Source organism: Diceros bicornis, chromosome 6 (genome assembly GCF_020826845.1).
Source record: "Diceros bicornis minor isolate mBicDic1 chromosome 6, mDicBic1.mat.cur, whole genome shotgun sequence".
Classification (NCBI taxonomy): domain Eukaryota; kingdom Metazoa; phylum Chordata; class Mammalia; order Perissodactyla; family Rhinocerotidae; genus Diceros; species Diceros bicornis.
The window spans coordinates 33,118,198-33,133,315 of record NC_080745.1 but is presented as its reverse complement, the minus strand read 5'-3'; the positions used below and the strand labels follow the sequence as shown (position 1 = coordinate 33,133,315).

The 15,118-nt window shown below is 40.1% G+C and overlaps 1 protein-coding gene across 1 annotated transcript; it reads right to left on the bottom strand.

The window, feature by feature from the left end:
• Positions 1-4,794: 4,794 nt before the first annotated feature.
• MSS51 (MSS51 mitochondrial translational activator) lies at positions 4,795-8,192 on the bottom strand. The gene is made up of 6 exons (XM_058543193.1): positions 7,863-8,192; positions 7,406-7,561; positions 6,683-6,807; positions 5,903-6,469; positions 5,488-5,581; positions 4,795-5,154 (listed from the first exon to the last, which is right to left on the bottom strand). Exons 1-6 carry the CDS (start codon positions 8,081-8,083, stop codon positions 4,935-4,937), a joined length of 1,383 nt encoding a protein of 460 aa, XP_058399176.1. The 5' UTR covers positions 8,084-8,192; the 3' UTR covers positions 4,795-4,934.
• Positions 8,193-15,118: the final 6,926 nt, after the last annotated feature.

Sequence of the window (15,118 nt, the reverse complement as noted above, 5' to 3'; positions counted from 1 at the left end):
GTATTCAACCACATAAACTTAGCAAAAACAAAACACCTCTGAAGGTCATCATATATTCATGTAAAGTAGGAGCCATTATGCTTTTCCTAATGTGAATATTCCATTGTATCAGAGTCTAGTGTTTAAACATACTATTCGTACAGTTAGAACAGTAACTTTGTCCCCCAGGGGACATCTGGCAATATCTGGAGACATTTTTGGTTGTCACAACTAGGGGGGAGGGTGTTACTAGAATCGCATGGGTAGAGGCCAGGTATGCTACTAAACATTCTACAATGCACCGGACAGCCCCCTACAACAAAGAATTATTCAGTCCAAAACGTCAATAGTGCTAAGGTTAAAAAACTCTTGAGTTACAGTGATCTTTCTAAAGAATAAATTGGGTCATGTCATTCTCTTGCTTAAACTCCTCCAATAGCTTCCCACTGGAACCAGAATAAAGTCCAAACTCCTGGCCCTCTTTCTATTAGGCCCTATATAATCTGGTCCCTGCCTACCTCTCTGATCTCCTCTCTCTTCACCTTCCTTCTCAATCACTACTCTCTGGTCAAAGTGGCCTTCTGTGCAAACATACCAAACTTGTGCCCAAATATACCAGAGATTCTCAGATCTTTTCACTTGTTATTGATTCTACTCGGAATGTTCTTCACTGTATGTATCATCTCAAATGTCATCCATCTCCTTAGAGAGGTAGGTATTCCCTGAACATTGTAGCATTAGTAGCTGCCACTGCCACCAACACCACTACCAGTTATACAGACTCATTACCCTATTTAATTTTCTTTATAACACTTAAAAGCATCTGAGATTCTGTGTTTACTGTTTGTCTCCCCCACTAGAATGTAAGCTCCTTGAGAAATGAGATATCCCTAGAGTCTAGTAATAAATGCTCAATAAATATTTGATTGACTACAACAGGGCCCCCAAAACCCAAGCCAACTAGTTCATCTGGTGATCAACTAAATAAACAAAGATTTCTTTCCAATATTGGAGGAAAAATTGGCTCTGATAGACCTGTTGAGAGGAAGATATGTTGGAATCCAATGTAGTGCTATCCTAAGAGATTTTCAACGTAGTTTTGAAAATATAATTTTTTTCACTTCATTTGCTGAGTTTAGAAAATATAACTCTGTTATATTGCCCTTGCTTATGTCCGATTTCTCCTATTAAACTGTAAACACTTTAAGGGCAGAATCCATCTTAGAATCCTCAGCATTTAGCATGAAGCTAGGCATTTAGACTTTCATGTACTATCATTACCAATCTATTTTTGTGTCACCTGTTACTATGTGGTTTCTGTCGCCTGATTAGACTCTGATAGATGTCACCCTTAATCCATCACAATCAATAACCAAACCCTATAGATTTTACTTTCATGTTCTACCTACAAAATGTCACTATCTACTATTTACTTTAGTTGTTATAGCTAGAAATTACCTCTTCCTTTCCATGCCCACTACTATCACCTTAGCTGACACCTGATTATCTTGTTTGACCCATGACAATAGCATCCCAACTGATTTTTCCGTCATCAAACCATCTTACACGGTACTGCTAGTTCAATCTGTTTTTGTTACTGAGTAAAATCCAAAGTGGTAGGTATTCAATAATAACTACCATTTATTAAGTACATACTGTGTGCTAGGTACTATATTAAGCACTTAATATTCTCATTTTAGACATTCTCTAAGATTAAAAAAATTTTTTTTGGTAATAGCTTTATTGATATAATTCACTAATGTAAAGTGTACAAGTCAATGGTTTTTAATATAGTCACAGAGTTGTATCATCACCATAATCAATTTTAGAACATTTATCATCACCCCCAAAATAAACCCCATATCCTTTAGCCATCACCCCCAATACCCTCATCCTCTTCATCACTGTGCTGCCACTAATCTACTATCTGTCTCCACAGATTTTCTTATTCTGGAAATTTCATGTAAATGCATCTATAGAATATGTGGTCTTTTGTGACTAGCTTCTTTCACTTAACATGAACATGGATGAACATGTTTTCAAGGTTCATCCACGTTGTAGCATGAATCAGTACTTCATTCCTTTTTATGGCCAAATATTTCATTACATGGATATACCACATTTTGTCTATCCATCCATAAGTTGATGGACACTTGGGTTATTTTTACCTTTTGGCTATTATGAATAATTCTGCTATAAATATGTGTGTACATATTTTCATTTCTCTCACGAATTTGCTGGATCAAATGGTAACTCAATGTTTAACTTCTTGAGGAACTGCCAGCCTGTTTTCCAAAATGGCTGCAGCACTCTACGTCCCCACTAGCTGTGTATGAGGGTTGCAATTTCTCTATATCCTCATTAACATTCGTTATCTGTCTTTTTTATTATTGTCATCCTAGTGGGTGAAGTGCTAATTCATTATAGTTTTGATTTGTATTTCCTGATGACTAATGATGTTGAACATCTTTTCATGTGCTTATCAATCATTTGTATATCTTCTTTGGAGAAACATCTATTCACATCATTTGCCCATTTTTTATTTATTTTTGTTTTTTTGTGAGGAAGATCAGCCCTGAGCTAACATCTGCCAATCCTTTTTTTTTTTTTTTTTGCTCAGGAAGACTGGCCCTGGGCTAACATCTGTGCCCATATTCCTCCACTTTACATGGGACACCACCACAGCATGGCTTGACAAGCAGTGCGTTGGTGCGCGCCCGGGGTCTGAACTGGCGAACCCCGGGCCGCTGCAGTGGAGCACGCACTTAACTTCTTGCACCACTGGGCTGGCCCCTCATTTGCCCATTTTTTTAAATTGGGTTATTTGTCCTTTTATTACTGAGTTGTAACAGTTGTTTATATATATTCTGGATACAAGTCCCTTATCAGATATATGATTTATGAATATTTTCTCCCATTCTTTTCACTTTCTTGATGATGTCCTTTGAAGCTCAAAGTTTTTAATTTTGATCAAGTCTAATTTATCTATTTTTATTTTGCTTATGCTTTTAGTGTCAGATCTAAGAAACCATTGTCCAATTCAACTTCATTAAGATTTACCCTTCTGTTTTCCTCTAACAGTTGTATAGTTTTAGTTCGTTAGGTATTTAATACATTTTAAGTTAATTTTTGGGTATTGTATGAGGTGGGGGTCCAACTTTATTCTTTTGCATGTGGATATCCAGTTGTCCCAGCGCTATCTGTTGAAAAGTCTATTATTTTCCCATTGAAATGTTTTGGCACACTTGTCGAAGATCAATTGACCATAAATGTAAGGATTTATTTCTTGAGTCTCAATTCTATTTCATTGATCTATATGTCTATCCTATACCAGTACCCCATTGTCTTGATTACTGTTGCTCTGTAGTAAGTTTTGAAATTGGGATGTGTGAGTCCTCCAATTTTGCAAACATTCTCATCTAACTCTTAATGTAACTCTGGGTACTAGGCATTATTCACATTTTACAGATGAGGAAATTAAGGAAACAGAGAAGTTTAGCTTTCCCATGGGCACAAAAATATTTGGTGGTTGCCCCAGGATTCCTACTCAGATCTATATAAATCTAAAGCTGACCAGTAGGCTATGCTCCTATAATCTGGTCCCAATCGACCTTTCAGACTTAATTGATACTAATCCCCTAATGTACTCTAAAAATATCTCCATGCTTTTCTGCCTCTGAACTTTTGCTCCTGTTGTTCCTTCCATCTGAAATGCTCTGCCTTCCATCTGTTTCATAAAATTCTAATTCACAAAACTTTCACTATCACTTACCAAAATGATCTCTCTTTTCACTCAATTTCCCTAGCACTACAAGCCTCTCTCATCGTTCTTATTCCACATTACATCTTGTAATAAAGTTATCTATGTATATGTATTATTTCTCTTCCTAGGTTAAGAATAAGGACCATGTCTCATTCACCTTTGTATCTCCCCAAAGCCCTAATCAGTACCTTTCACATGGTAGGTACTAACTAAATGTTTTGAATGAATAAATGAATTCTAACATTACCCCTATCAGAGTGGGCAACAAGAATTTATATATGAGTTACAGATGGAGGTGGAGGGTTGAGGTCATGGCAAGGTTGTAGGAAAGAATACCTAGGAAATATCCTAATCCTGAGACTGTGATAAGAGAAGGATGACATGAGACAGGGTATGGTAAAGTGGCAGGCCCAAACAGAGAGCTGACGTTAATCACTCCTTTGGCAAGAGAGAAACTTCCAATCTTGAGATGTTGTATGTAGACAAGTAATACTTGCCAGTGAATAGGAAATAAAACAAGTGACTTAAGCCCCAAATTGAGCTTATTGTGGTATAGACCAGGTGATAACAAATAACTCAGTACATTCAAGTCTGATATACCCTTGGATATCTAAAATACAACACCAGGGAAAAGCTGCTGTAGGGTCAGAAGTCCCCAAGAGAAAATAGGAAATTGAGACATTTATCTTGAAAAAGCTAGCAAATAGAACAGTGTGCGAATCGTCACAACCTCTCCCCTGATCCCAACCCTTTCTCTGACTTGCCCATTCCTGCACCACTTCAAGTTATTAACACTTCATTTTTTAACCCAAATTGCTGGATAAGGAGACAGTCTTTTCAGAAGAATAAGGTGCCATTCTTCTCCTCAGTGCCATCTTGTTCAAGTCAAAGGGTGTAACTTTCTCACAAAGGAAATTGTCAGAACTCTAGGCTCCGGAAAGACTGACACCAGGGCCTCTTGCCATGCAATAAATCTAGAATCCTGTCTCTAGAATCTACTTGTGGCTAACCTCTTACAAATGAGTCACATAATACAGGAGCTCCCATTGAGCTTAGAATCTTTACCTGGACAAGCAAATGAGGTTTAGAATATAGCAGGTTTCAAAGTTGGCAAACAACCTGGCATCAGCAGGGTAGTTTTGTCACAACCTCCCCATTTTCTAGACATCCAGTCAGGATCTGGCTAAGCTATTTAAACCCCACCATCTACTTTCTCTTCCAATTGCCTTTTATCCAGCTGGCAGGAGCTTCCAAGAAACATGATACAGTAGGCACTGCAGTATACTGGCTGCTTGTTGGGGTTGGAATAGACCTGTTCAGGTTTGAGGGACGCAAAAGGGTTAGCTCCATAGGCAGTGATGTGTGTATCCAGATCCACTAGAATCTGCAAAGAGGCTGCCAACTCCTGATGGCTATGGGAGACAAATAAGAAAAATTGGTCTGCTGATTATGAGAGAGATAGGAGAGAAATTGCTCAGAATTTGACATTTCTGAACTCATTGATCCCCCAAATTACCTAAGGCTGGATTAGGCAAGAGCTAACCCTCCCTTCCAAATGTCTCACTAATTATCCCATTAATTAGCACAGGACCTTGTTCCAAGGGCATGAGAAAGTCAAGTGTGAGAAGGAAGAAGATCCTTGCCAGAAGGCAGTAGATGAGCAAGGGGGAGAGAAATGAGCTCATCTATATAAAGAGAGGTGTGAGTGAGTCAGGGAGGTATCACAAATAGGAAGAGGTCAAAACCTGTAAACAGTAATCAATGTAGGGATCTCATAATCACGAAGTAGCAGGAGGGTGGGCAGCCAAGCCTCCATCAAGTCCAGGGAAGCATGGAAACCTATAGAACAAAAATGGAAATGGGAATAGAGAGGGTAAAGGCTTAGGTAGACTATAAGCAAGATAATTCTTTGATTGTGTCCACCCCACTTCTCACCTTGCTCACCTCCAGTGCTTATTTACCACCAGCACCCACCCCAGGTTCTTCAATGGAAAATTCTGAACCTAGGTATAGCACACATGGCTAATGATCAACCAAGGTGATCATCATATTGTTTAACCTGACCAAATGAATGAGGTTCCAAAGATAGAAGATACAAGAGTCAGGATAGAAAATTCCCAGAGAAGCCACCCAGTATTCCCTTGAACCAATGACTCTTACCTGGATGGAATGCCACCACCAAATCTGGACGGGCGATCTGTCCAGTCTCTACCTGCTCCTCCCAGAAGTCATGATAGAGGCCCCTATGACTGCTAAGCTGAACTGTACCAGGTTCCAAGGGTGAAGTTGAGGTGCTCTGTAAAAAGCCAGCAGCTACGTCTACACCCACCATGATCACACGGAGGCCAAGGTGTCCAGGAAACATGTAGCTAAGCTCATCATAGTCCCCAGGGCGAGTGAGGAATGTCTCCACATGGGAAGCACCAACCACATGCACTGTGCTTCCCCCAATCTTCCCAACGTCTATCCCCAAGGCCCGAAGCCCAAGGCCCAGCGTCAAGGGCCGTGACAGGGCATCTGTCAGCAGCCGCTTCAAAGAGCCCTGTAGGACATCTGGGTCTGGCCTTGGCCGTCCTACACTGGCCCACAGGGTGGTCATGGCATGACTACCTAGCGCAGCATCCAGTGTAGCATCTAGTTGTAAATGCCGCATAGAAAACCAGGTGTCCCAGCCCTGTACAACTTCAGCCAGCCATGGCCAAGGTCCTGTGGGTAGGACAAAATCACCTGCAGGAAAGAAGGAATAAGAAGTGACCTAATCCTTCCCTGGCTTCAATGTTCCCTCCGTGTTCACTCTCTCAACGTGTGACCAGGTGTGCCCATTCCCCTGCCCCACCCAGTTCCTCATTTTTTCCTCATAAAAACATGCTTTAATATCTTTCTCCAAGTATGACTAACTACGACCATTATGGCAGAGTTCCCCCAACACCACCACTCCACCTGTGACCAAAAGCCATTCCATGAGACGATCCACAGCTACAAGACGCAGCTCTTGACAAACCCTCTTGTGTACTGGCCGGTCTGACCTCTGGCACTCTGGACCACAGTAATAGACATTTCTGCACCTGAGAGAATGAGCCCCAAAAATAGATGTTCCTATACCTCAAAGGTGATCGGGGGAGTCTGGGGAAGGGAATTGATATTCCTACACCTAGGAAGAAAGATCACTGCGTAAGGAAGGTAGGGAGAGGAGTGATAGCTGATGTACCAAATTTGGGGACAATTATTTGGCAGGGGAGGCAGGAGAGACTGGGAATATACTTATTCTCTTGGGTCAGAGTGACACCTCAGTCTCTATCTGAAACAACTTACTTTTACATAGCTTACAGGAAAAAAAAAAAAAAACCCACCAGGAGTTTGTAGCTGCCCTCTTATCACAGGTATGGCTCAACCCCAACCTCCTTAGAACAGATATGGTTTTACCCATTGAGTACTCAAGAGGAGGGAGGTAGAGAAGATTGTACTGTGCTCTGCCTGACCTCCCTATAACATCAAAAATAAGCAGGAGCCTAACCATTTTCTAATCTCTCTGTGGCCTGGATCACACAAAATGAAGAGTGGGCCTGAAGTTATTCTGAAAACTCTCAGAACTTTCCTCCAGCAATGAGGTCTTAGAACAGGATCATTTCTGGATGTCTCCCCTATTTGCCCCAGACTAGTCACCTCTTGCACTGCCGGAGGACCTTGGAGTCTGAGAGGCCACTAGGGAGTGCTCTACAGTGAGCACAGAATCGGAATGTGTCCTCCATCTTCTGGAACATTTCTTGAGGGCATCGAAATCCAAAGCCTGACACAGGAGTACCCCCATCTACCACCAACCTGCAGAGACAGCATGGAGAAGGAGTGGCAATAGGAAAAAGAATATCTCCAAAATCTCTCATGACCCCTACCTTGCCTCCTATATATTTCCACCTACTCCCATGTCTCCTACTCCCATGATTTCTCACTTAAGCAAATTATATTTCTTCTATAGTAATAAAACTGGCAAAAGTCAGGATGAGAAAATCCCTCACTGCAAGAACCCCTCATTTACATATTCCCCAAGTTACTCCCTCTCCACCTTCTGAAATCACTTCTACCAGAAACAATATATCACTCTTCCATAGAGCTAGTCACTCACTTGTATTCTTCATAGCTTTTCATATTCAGCTTTTGAAGGATCAGCTGGGATAGGCCAGGAACGTTATTCTCCAAGGAGAAGAAGCCAAGTGCATCAATGCTAGGGCCAGGTTTTGAGAGGCTCAGAGGCAAAGGCGTCACAACTGTGGGTGGGGTCACAACCATGGGAGTCACTGATGAGGGGGGTTTCTTGTGCCTTCGTCGCCGAGACCGTGGAGCCATGGCCTGTCCACTGATATCTTGGGACTATATGTAGAACAGGTATGGAATAGAATTTTGCAAGCTGGACACATGTCTTTTCATATGTTTGACCTTTCACTTCTCATTCCTGTCTCTCAGATCCAGGTATTAGTAAGATTTATTTAGTATCTACTGATTAGAATTGATCAACAGAGGCAGTTGTGAAAAAGAGAGGAAATAATTATATGTAATTATACATATGTGTTACTTATGAAGTTCTATATATAATATAAATATATATGTAAATAAATGCATAGAAAAAGGTCTGCAGAGCTCATATAAAACCAACAACAGTGATTAACTCTGAGGCGGGGAAGAGGTACTGGGATGGGAACTAGGTTGATTAAAGAGGACTTTAGATTTATCTGTAATGTTTGACTTTTTTATACAAAGAATATATTCATATATTATTAGTGTATTTTAAAAGAGAGGAGGGGACCAGCCTGGTGGTGGAAGCGGTTAAGTGCCCGCGTTCAGATGAGGTGGCCGGGGTTCACCAGTTCGGATCCTGGGCGCGCACCGATGCACCACTTGGCAAGCCATGCCATGGCGGCGTACCATATAAAGTGGAGGAAGATGAGGCACGGATGTTAGCCCAAGGCCAGTCTTCCTCAGCAAAAAAAGAGGAGGACTGGCAGATGTTAGCACAGGGCTGATCTTCCTCACCAAAAAAATAAATAAATAAAATAAAAGAGAGGAAAGAGCAACAGAAGTTTTGGCTGTCCAAACTACCATCTAACTGGAGAATTAGTCAATTTAATCTAGTTGGGGAAGTAAAACATTCATTTTAAAAGACCTATCATCACATTTATAAGCAATAAACCAAGAAGTAGAAATTAAATGCAATGCAAAATGAGCACCACAATGTTAAGAATTATGTAGTCAAAGCAAGTTATGCAAATTATGAGGAAAATTTCCTAAAGTAGTGAGTTTTGAAGTAGAACTAAGCCCCACACCCACCCACAGGAACTCTGTGATGTCCTCCTTCCCTGGCTTGTCTTCTCCCATTCTTTCCACATGGACTGAGTAAACAAAAGGGACTATATTGGAAAAAATAAAAACATACATTCTTTCAATAAATATTTATTGATAAACAGATAAAATCATTTGCAAAGTACTATAATGGAAACAAATATGAAAAATATACTTAACATCTAAATGTCTTGTAGAAGGATTAAATGTAAATTATAATATAAGGCAGTATATAAATCCTATAAGAAAAATGAAACTAAAACACTAATGAGAGATCAGAAGAAGAAAGTCTCTTTAGTTGGTGAGCTTTAGGAAGACTTTATGGAGCAGGCAGCAATTGGTATAGACCATGAAAGATGGTAATACTTTGAATACACAGAGATAGGGAAAAAGGAATTCTAAGCACACAGAAGAATATAAGCATAGAAATGTAGATGGGAACATTCTGGGAATTAATTAAATAGAATGGTTTGGGTTTGATTATTAAGTCTAAAGACCTAAATGTAAGAGCTAAAACTATAAAGTCTTCGAAGAACACATAGGGGAAAAGCTTTACGATATTGGATCTGGCAATTTCTTGGATATGACACCAAAAGCACAGGCAATAAAAGAAAAAATAGATAAACTGGACTACATCAAAATCAAAAACTTTTGTGCATCAAAGGACAGAGTGGCAACCAGTGAATGGGAGAAAATATTTGCAAATCATATATCTGACAAGAGATTAATATCCTGAATATGTGAAGAACTCCTAAAACTCAACAAAAACCCAATTAAAAAATGAGCAAAGAACTTGAATAGACACTTGTCCAAAGAATATACACAAATTGCCAATAAGCACATGAAAAGATGCTCCACATCACTAATCATTAGGAAAATGCAAATCAAAACCATGAGACACCACTTCACATCCACTGGGATGGCCATTATCAAAAAAACAGATAACAACAAGTGTTGGCAAGGATGTGGAAAAATTAGAACCTTCATGCACTGATGTAGGAATGTAAAATGGTGCAGCCGCTATGGAAAACAGTATAGTGACTCCACAAAAAGTTAAATGTAGAATGACCATACGACCCAGCAATTTCAGTCTTAGGTATATACTCAAAATAATTGAAAACAGGTACTCACACAAATGCTTCAACACAGATGTTCACAGCAGCACTATTCACAATAGCCAAAAGGTAGAAACGACCCAAAGGTCCACCAACAGATGAATGAATAAACAACTTGGCATATAACGGAATATTATTCAGCCGTAAAAAGAAATAAAGTACTGAGATGCGCTACAATGTGGATGAACCTCAAAAACATCATGCTAAGTGAAAGAAGCCAGGCACGAAATGTTATATGATTCCATTTATATGAAATATTGCGAATAGGTAAATCCAGAGACAGAAAGCAGATTTATGGGGCTGGGTGGAAGGGGGAATGGGGAGTAACTGCTTAATGGTTATGGGATTTTCTTTTGGGGGTGATGAGAATGTTTTGGAACTAGACAGAGGTGGTGGTTGCACAACAATGTGAAAGTAACAAATGCCATTTAATTGCTCACTTTAAAAGGATTAATTTTATGTTAATTTCACCTCAATTGAAAAAAAAAAGGAAGAAAGAAAGGTACATATAGAGATTGAAAAGCTAAAAAATTATTAACCCCCAGCTTAACTGCCTCCAGGGACAGGTAAATGACAGAGGATAAAAATGCTGACACGGGCCGGCCCGGTGGGGCAAGCGGTTAAGTAAGCACGCTCCGCTGCGGCAGCCCGGGGTTCGCCGGTTCGGATCCCGGGCACGCACAGACGCACTGCTTGTCGAGCCATGCTGTGGTGGCATCCCATATAAAGTAGAGGAAGATGGGCACAGATGTTAGCGCAGGGCCAGTCTTCCTCAGAAAAAAGAGATTGGCATCAGATGTTAGCTCAGGGCTGATCTTCCTCACACACAAAAATGCTGACAGTGATTGGTTTTACTGTGAATGAAGTTAACTATTAAAGTTCAAATCAGGGATCATTCTTTGTTACAAAAATAGTCTGAAATTTAAGCCTTCCGGACCAGATCTGTTAGGAAAAAAACTCCAAGAATCATCCAGCTAATATCTATTATCTTATGACATGGCTCTTGCAAACCCCTGTCCTCAGGTTAATGGAGGAACTCACTTCCATTTTCCTTTGTACTTTCTTTCTCCTCATCCTTTCATTCTACCCCTTTAATCTCTCCCCTCATCCCACAAATGAATGAACGGTTTCAGAGTCCACACAACAGAGTAGCTAAGCTCATCTGCATACCATATTTTCTATATTCCCAGCAATAAAGAAGAAATGAGACCTAAAGATGACATATTTTTTAGGATTTAAGGGTCATGTCTCTTTACTAAGGGGTGCCTTCACACCTTAGGACCCCATTTCCGGAAAGTGACCTGACTCTTCCCTCCACTTTTAATCATCATATTCTCATCACATTTCCAGAATCATTGCAATTCTGGAAGAATTATCTGCTCTGTCTACCAAGCCCCCTCAGGCAAGATAAGACCTTCTTAAACCTTGAAAGAATGGGCTCTTCTTTTTAGGTATGGAGAAAAAGTATCTTTGATTCAAGACAACTCAAGAGTATTAACCCGGTGTAATAATAAATATCTTCCTGATGTTTGACCATAAGCCTTTATGCTGTAATGGAAGCCAATTAAGACCAGAAAGGGAGCTAGCCCTAGTGGTCTAGTGGTTAAGATTCAGTGCTCTCACCGTCATGGCCCTGGGTTAGTTCCCAGTCGTGGAACCACACCATCTGTCTGTCAGTTGTCATACTGTGGCAGCAGTTCACATAGAGAACTAAACTAACTAGGATACACCACCATGCACTGAAGCTTAAAAAAAAAAAAAGACCAGAAAGGTACTGCCTCACTTATCTGCCTTTCCAAAGAGAGGTCTTCCTCCAATGGAAGGTTAACTCTTGGCTCTCTGGGAGTTGGTTGAATTGGCTGGAATTCAAGGGATCACACAGCTTGGAGGGGAGTAGTGCTGGTAAAATCTCTGATATCATCGTTTCCTGTGTCTATAGCAAGTTCACAATACAAATGAACCAAATTTCTGGCAGGAAGATAAGAAGGTGGGAATGAGCAGCCAGGTCTTTGCATTTGCATCTACATATATCATCAGGCTCATGTCTGACTTTGTGTACTGCAGGCCCAGATGCAGGTTCCCTGGTTCTAATTTTCCTGCAATGAGCCACAGGACCTTCTAAATTCGAGGTGGGGGCAGGGCACAGGTAATGAAGAGAAACAAAGGCAAAAAACTGAAGGGACAAGGGAGAAGCTGGAAAGAAATTTAGAAAGCTTTCAGAATTTTCCAGAGTTCAGAGTCGACCCCACCTATAAAGCAAATCAGTTTAACTTTTTTCTAGCCATCCCCAGTGACTTGGGCTCTAATTTATTCCCAGTATATGAGAGAACAACAACACCAAGGACTGGAGAGGAGAGGAGACATGAACTGGATGGCCTAGAAAAACTCTTATCCTTCATCTCCAAATTCCCTAAAATATTAGCCTATTCCCAGACCTAAGTCTCTCATCTTTCTTCCTCCTTACCACCAAAAGTGTCAAGTTTCACCTAAACCACAGTCTCAGCATCTCCAGATCAGGAAGGCCCATCTAATTTTCTCTAATTTATCAGCAAACACAAAACGTCTTTGGGGAGGTAGGGAAGAGAAGGCAGAGTGAAGCTAGTCATTGGGGATCCTCAAAAGGGGTTGGGAGAGAAAGAGAAAAGGAGCAATACATTAGGAACATTGCTATTATGACCACATTCAGCTGCTTAATCAGTGATTAACACTCCCTGGGGTGATAATTGGTTTACTCAACTATAAACTAAGCAAGCAGACCAGCTGATGGTAAAGTAACTTACCCTGCTAAGCCCTCGGCTTCCTTCCTTCTCTTTCTTCCAAGTGAAGTGAATGCTTAATCTTCTCAGATCTAGATTGTGGCTGACTTGCAGCTGTCCCTTCATATCACTTTCCTTTGCAAACTGTGATTAGGTGTGCCCCTGCCAACCAGACAGACAACGCTGAATTCTCCGTAATGAGGTAAGTAGGGACCTGGCCCCCTGCCTGTGTACTTCTCTTTCTGACCTTTCTTCTCTGCCAAGGCTCATGACTGTCAACACTCCCAAACTCACCAAAGGCCAGGCAGGTTGAGTAAAAATGAAGCCTACTGCTTCCTGAACCTCTCTCACTAAGGCAGCATTTCCACTCTCAGGCCACAGCGTCAGAAAAAAACCCTAGCGATTAGTTCAGAAGTCAGTATTTGGTTGGAAAGGGTAGGCACTAGCTCAGAGGAACAGGAACCCCTGGAGTTCTAGATGTCAATCTAGACCCAGGATGAGTTCCCCCAAGCTCAAAGTCCGTTTTAGCATAACAAACACTGCTCAAACACAACTCATCCATGACCAGTCTAGGCTTAAGTACAAATATAATACCCAAGAAAGGAAAATAGAAATGGTCATTTAATGGTATAGAAGGAAATCAATTGTAGGAGAAATATCCAGAATTAATTTGTAAATTTCACTTTCCCTGACAGGAAAGTAAGATACTTTCCGACTGAATGTCATCAGGGGAACTCCACATGTTTGTTTCAAAAGAGGAATAAATATTTCTGGAATATTGAAGTAAGCAAGACCAAAATATTAATAACTAAAAATGCATACTATTTCCAGGAACAGAAAATAGAAAAGAATCAACTCAAACATCTTCTCATTCCTTCCTGTAATGGATGCGATCCAGGGAATTCCACATTCCTAGCTCCTTTTCACTTAGAGCTATCAAACTCCAGAACCTATCAGAAGTTGTTAGGTCAGTGGTCCTATATGGCTACACGACCTGACTTGCCGCTTACATCTGGCCCCAGCTATGTCACTTACCTGCTTCTGTGAACATCATCAAACTGGGGAACAGAAACACTTGCAATGAGGTCCTGGAATGTGGCAAAGCAAATCTACATATGAACAGATGCAGAGAATGGATTTCAAAGGAACCCCAAACTGTAGAAAGCAAACTACAAGCAAGGAAGGTAGAAGGAAAGTGTTAAGGATGCAACAAAACATTACATAACATTATGTAGAATAGTTGTGGACAAAGGAAAATCAGTTGCAATAGGCAAAAATCCTGAATAAAATAGGGGTGATTCATTTTAAGCAAAGGCTTCAGGCCAATTTCAAATTTAACTGGCAGAACATGTAAAGGTTATGAGTTCTGTTAATAACGGCTGAACTGCAGAAGATACAAGAAGTCAGAGATTCTTTTCTGAGGAGTGTCATCTTTGAATATAAGAGATAATATATAGAAAAAATTTGACATTGAATATTAATTTACATTTTCTCATTACTACTTGTCTGGTAGACATTTAAATTTACAATTAGAAAGATCTGAACTTTTCACAATTTGCATTCATCATGGGTTACATTAAAAAAAAAAACCTTAAAAAATACTTCCATGGTTCACTGTGAAACTAGTTATGAAGAAAGACTAGAAAGAGGTTTCTATTCAACAAGGAGGAAGTGGCCTGTGAGGCACTGGGTGATATTCTACCACTCTTCATGTATACCCCTTTTTCTGAGTTCCATTGCTTTCATTTGCTTTTTTTTTTTTTCACTTGCTTCTTTTTAATTTTTACCATCAATTCATAATTCTTCTAGTTTGCTAATGATGCTTTATGTTTGCCCATGATTCCCACAAACACTATATAACCCCAGTGATGGACCTAAGGGCTAAGGAAGTCCCTGGTACCTGATAGACTAGTTAAGCTCTTAATTTAGAGATGCACAGTTTTCGTAAAACAATAACATCAAGAAGAATCCTTAAGGTATGCAGTGCATAATAACTTGAAAGGCAGCTCATGGACTGGTATGCAAGTTAATATTACAGCAAGTAGAAGCTGTAATAATCAACAATTTGAGTTCTGTTTGCTACCTGGAATTAGGCAAGTATATACATTTGGATTTAAATTAATACTTTATAATGTGTATCATTATAATTATTGTTGAAAACTATAATTAAAGTT

Excerpts from the sequence above, each read along its gene's own strand:
- MSS51 (XM_058543193.1), bottom strand. The coding sequence starts at position 8,083 with ATGGCTCCACGGTCTCGGCGACGAAGGCACAAGAAACCCCCCTCATCA. Across the intron at positions 7,562-7,862 it reads AAAAGCTATGAAGAATACAA|GTTGGTGGTAGATGGGGGTA; the intron begins GTGAGTGACTAG and ends CTGTCTCTGCAG. Across the intron at positions 5,582-5,902 it reads GGTGGTGGCATTCCATCCAG|GTTTCCATGCTTCCCTGGAC; the intron begins GTAAGAGTCATT and ends TTTGTTCTATAG.